The 4,810-nt window shown below is 40.8% G+C and overlaps 1 protein-coding gene across 1 annotated transcript in view; it reads right to left on the reverse strand.

The window, feature by feature from the left end:
- Window positions 1-4,810, reverse strand: part of Thsd7a (thrombospondin type 1 domain containing 7A) — a gene marked incomplete at its 5' end in the record, with an annotated part of 460,951 nt that overhangs the window by 69,445 nt on the left and 386,696 nt on the right. The window contains one exon of the mRNA XM_023701405.1: window positions 1,105-1,299. Coding sequence (XP_023557173.1) covers window positions 1,105-1,299 — 195 coding nt within the window. The remainder of the gene's footprint in view (window positions 1-1,104; window positions 1,300-4,810) is intronic.

The following is a 4,810-nucleotide window of genomic DNA, read 5'->3' on the forward strand; positions in this document are numbered from 1 at the left end:
GACTTCACTGCATTGTGTCTGTCTCTTACTAATTCATAGAGGTAGCATACTAGCTTAGAGAAGGATTGAGATTTGGACAGTGACATGTTTAGCCTTAAATCTCGGATTATGATTTGTGTCTTTCAGAATTCCTCAAGAGCAATCACTTTAACATAGATGGAGATTAACATCGATAACACAATACAATGAAGATATTTATTACCAAAATAAAGTACTTGAAAATAACTGAATCTAAATACTTTTTCTTTTTTTTCTTTGGTGGTACCAGGGACTGAACTCAAGACCTTGCACTTGCCAGGCAAGCACTTATTCCACTGAGCTATCTCCTCAGCCCTCAATAAATTTCTGCAAAAAACCTCTTTGGTATGTTATATATGTACTTGGAAAAGGATTATTTTATTTATAAGACATGAAATATCAAGCATAATAAATTAATTGCAGGCATTGCCCTCAAATTTTCATAAGCTGCCTTACACAATCTACAATAGCTTTTATTTTGTAAGTAGTTCATTTCACACATTTGAAATTTCAAATCATCTGTTAGCCCCAATATTTTCAGGTTTTGTCACTGACAGTGTTTTAGAATGCATCCAGCTCTAGTTCAGTCTGATGGCTTCTGCTTTTCCTGTTATGTCCCTGCTTTCTGTCATCGTGACTTCTTAGCTGCAGTTTTCAGATACTGAACTAACATTTTCAAGGAGGGGAAAGGTAACATGAGCCCCTGGCAGTGAGCAGGGTTGGGAAGCTGAACGGTGGGTAATCTTTTCTCTTTGCTTTAAGATCTCTGAAGCTCCTAGGCAATTAACTAAAAGTCCATATTCTAATAAAAAATAAATCTGTCTCGTATTACCTAGGCAATTTGTATGAGGACTTAGGTTGATTTTTTTTTTTTTTTTTTTTTTTTTTACTGCACTAAAATGAAATAATGCTTCAATCACTGCCAACTGAGATTAAAACACACATCCAAATCCATTGACACATTCAGGCTTAGCATAGCAGTTATAAGACAGTTATCAAATACATTGTGAGAACTCTCTTGATGGGACTTTTCTCATGTTTTTCTGTCTCAGCAATAGTTCGCTTCGGTGTCCCAATTATTCTTACCAACAATAGAGCGCTTTCTGGTCCGAACTGCACCACAGTCTCCATTGCATGGAGAAAATTTGGACCAGCTGGTAAGCTGACAGTCATCTTGGCAGGGGACCTGGCAAGCCTGGGTGAGAGCTGGCACGGGGCCGGCGTCCCGGAGGCATTCGTGGATCCCAGCCTGTCCTCCGTCTTGCTTTCGACAAGTAATGGCTAAAAAGAAGCAGAGTTCTAGTTACTGTGGAATGTGGAAATGACCATTTACTCAAACAGAGGAATCCTCTTTAAAATTCACTACTTATAGTCAGAATCCATCAGGAGTGTTTTTATAATCACAGTTGACACTGTATTGATCTGAAAGGTTTTTAAAATAGCACAGACTATAACCCTCTTGAAGCACCCACTCCCACATGCAGTTAGCAGCTTTTATCAGCTGTTATTGAAGTGTTGCCTTCATGTCACACGTGGGGTACATGTGGAAATGACGTTTGGGGTACATTTAGAGGTGAATGTTTTTCAGGAAACAAATCACACAGGATTCTGATGGTAGTTTATGTACAACAAAGGCCATTCACAAAAGTGCTGGGAGACAGCAGCTGCCCCTAGTGTCGCCCAGCATACCAGAGTGTCCACACCCTCCCTGTGGAAGGGCCTGGCTGTGGAACTTGCCTAGATGCTGCGGTGGCACATGTGCATGTCGACGCTGACATGCTGACGTCATTGTATTAGAAACACCGAGCAGATTTGTAGAGCAGACTCCTGGGCATGTCCCGCTGGTCACTGACATGTCGCTTGGTGTATTATGCATGTCTCTCCCTGCGACCACCTCTGGCGCTGCGCTCTGCTCCGCTCCTGGGTGGCCACGAACTGTGCAGCTCAGCCCTGCCGGACACTTCCACATGATGCTCTCGCTTTGGGGTCAGCTGATTACGAACTGGATCCCACAAACCTGGGATAAAATAGTCCTTCCTTCCTTCCTTCCTTCCTTCCTTCCTTCCTTCCTTAAAATAATTTTTAAAAATTATTTATTTACTTTTCCACTTATTTATTTGTTACAGTGTCTCCCTATGCAGTTCAGACTCCTAGTGATCATCTTGTCTCAGCCTTCCCAGCTCTGGGATTACAGCCGTGCACCAGGATGCACCCGGGTTTCTGGGCCTGGCACGGCATGCAGTACTGGGATTGATCTTGGGTCCTTGCATTTGCTGGGCAGGGGATTAAACCACTGAACTACCTCTCCAGCCAAGCCTGTCTTTCTTTAGACTGTCGGAGTTGGCTATGGAGTCTAGAAAGGCATAGAAAGCACTTTTTTCATTTTCTATATCACAGGTTTGCTAAGGTAGAACTGAAGAGATTAACGGAGGAGGCACTGTCCAAATTTCTGTCCCCTCTTTCCACAGGTTCTTCACATGTACAAGCCTCAAGCTGAATTTAAAAATAAAAATGGAAACACTGAACAATTTATCATATCAGTCGTACTATGATTACATAGAGACACCAACAACGATCAAATAATTTTAATTCACATATTATTTCTTCCAAAACATTATTCTAGTTAATTATCTAAAGCAAGAAATACTTTTAGCACTTACTGAGAATAGACATAGTATCATTTGAAGGGAATAGGTCTTCAGGACAAAGAACAAATAGAACTATGTTCCCCTTTCCCCTTTGCCACTTCCCTTATTCATTAATAAAGGTATTTCTTTCATTTACTGAAAAAGCAGATGATGTATTTAAACTTGGGCCTCATATTTCATTAAGAAGCCCGTTCAGACTGATTTATATGGCTTTTTCAGGCTTATGGCATAGGCTGACACTGCCTCTGATCATAGCCCTCCTCTGTAGTCTATCAAGATACGAAGGGAAAGAACCTGCCATTTGACACTAGATCGCAGTTAGGGCACTGGGTGAGGTCCCTGGGTGAGGCGGTGCTGTCTGCACTGTGAATCAAAGCTTAACAAGTGTAACCTCTGTGTGCAAAAGCATCTAACTTATATTTTTAGGAAGGGGAGATCTTCTGTGTAGGTGAACAAAACTTCATTCAAATGCTACAAGAAGTATACTAAAAGACCCTTCTTTACATAGAGGAATCATCTCCTATTTTTTTCTTTGATATCACTTGATTTGTATACCCATACACAGTAGGGCTCGTTTGTATGAAAAACAGGAGCACTTGTATTTTAAAGACAATACAACTTGCTAGAGAGGACATTACTATAGTGGCTCTTATATAGATTATGTGACAAGAAAAAAGCACCAATGTCACAAAAAGAATCTCATTGCTTGAGGAGGTAGTTGTCAGCTGTTTTGCTGTTTATCATAAGATTCGGAGTGGTTACGCTGTAGGGCTACAGATTATAATCAGCTGGCTTGGTTTTGAAAAATGCCTATGCTAAAATTGGCTGAAGTCAAACATTCTGATTTCCCTGGTTCAGGACAGGATCTTTGATATTAGTGGTGTTTAATAAAAGCTTTCTGGTAATGCAAATATGCAGGCTGGTTTAGAACTCCTCTTAGAGGTTGGGGAAGTTCAAAACTAGTAATCTGTTTCAGAACTACTCCTATTATAGGTAGTGCTCCTTTCACCGGCATCAGGAGCATCTGGAATTCAGGCTTGAGGTGAAAAAGTAGTGTTTGGGTATCTGGTCACCCTTGCACCATGCCAAGCTGTGGGAAAGAGTGGCAGACATGTATGCACCACAGGAGGCTCTAACTTGCAGTTCCAGGCAGCTGTCCAGGGGCTGGATCGGGAGGACTTCTCTATTTTTAAGGGATGCCATTTATAGTATGTTGTAGCAGGAATTCTTGTGATTTAGCTTAATAATACATTGATGTCATTTTGCAGTTCCTCCTATCATTTGGAAGCAGAAATGAGCATTTTAAACTTAGGAAGTTCCCATGGTTTGGGGAAAAGCATGCTCCAAAAGACATGTAGAGCCTCCAGAAATGATTAATTTGGAAAATAAAAGATTTGACAATATTAGAATCCTAAATGTTGAGGCCAGCCAAATAGTTCAGTGGATTAAAGCGCCTGCTTAGGCAGATCCAGGGGCCGGGAGTTGGATCCCTGGGACTGCCCTGCCAGCCCAACCCCCAGGGTGCACTGAGACAGTTAATGCGACTGGGCGTACTGGTGCGTGCCTGTAATCCCAGCTCTTGGGAGGCTGTAAACAGGAGAATCACTATGAGTCTGATCTACACAGTGAGACCCTGTGCACCCTGTACACCTTATTCTAAACACACACACACACACACACACACACACACACACACACACACAACCCAAAGCCCAAAACACCAAAAACATGGAATCCTAAATGTGAAGAAATTTGAATTGTTCATAACTTAAAAATCACATTACTAGGCTTAGGCAACTTTTGTCTACTACTGTGATTTAGCTCACTGAAACACTGACTTGGATATAAATCTTTTGACGAATTAAATGAAATTGCCTTGCGTTCTCCATTAAGGCTCTCACTCACAAATTTCATTTCAGAATTGCTCTATCATCATATGGAAAAATAATGCCATAACACTACCACTGGTACAAATACAATTCCAGAAACAAATTAATTTTCTTTTTATAGATTCACACTACTCACATAAATCAAAACCTTCATTCTCTATATCTTGTACTATATAAAATCAGAAGTACTTCAACTAGTTGAGAAAAATATTTTAAAAATATATAGAGGGCCGGGGAGATGGCTCAGTGGAATAA

The sequence above is a fragment of the Octodon degus genome, unplaced genomic scaffold (genome assembly GCF_000260255.1).
Source record: "Octodon degus isolate 3935 unplaced genomic scaffold, OctDeg1.0 scaffold00135, whole genome shotgun sequence".
NCBI lineage: Eukaryota > Metazoa > Chordata > Mammalia > Rodentia > Octodontidae > Octodon > Octodon degus.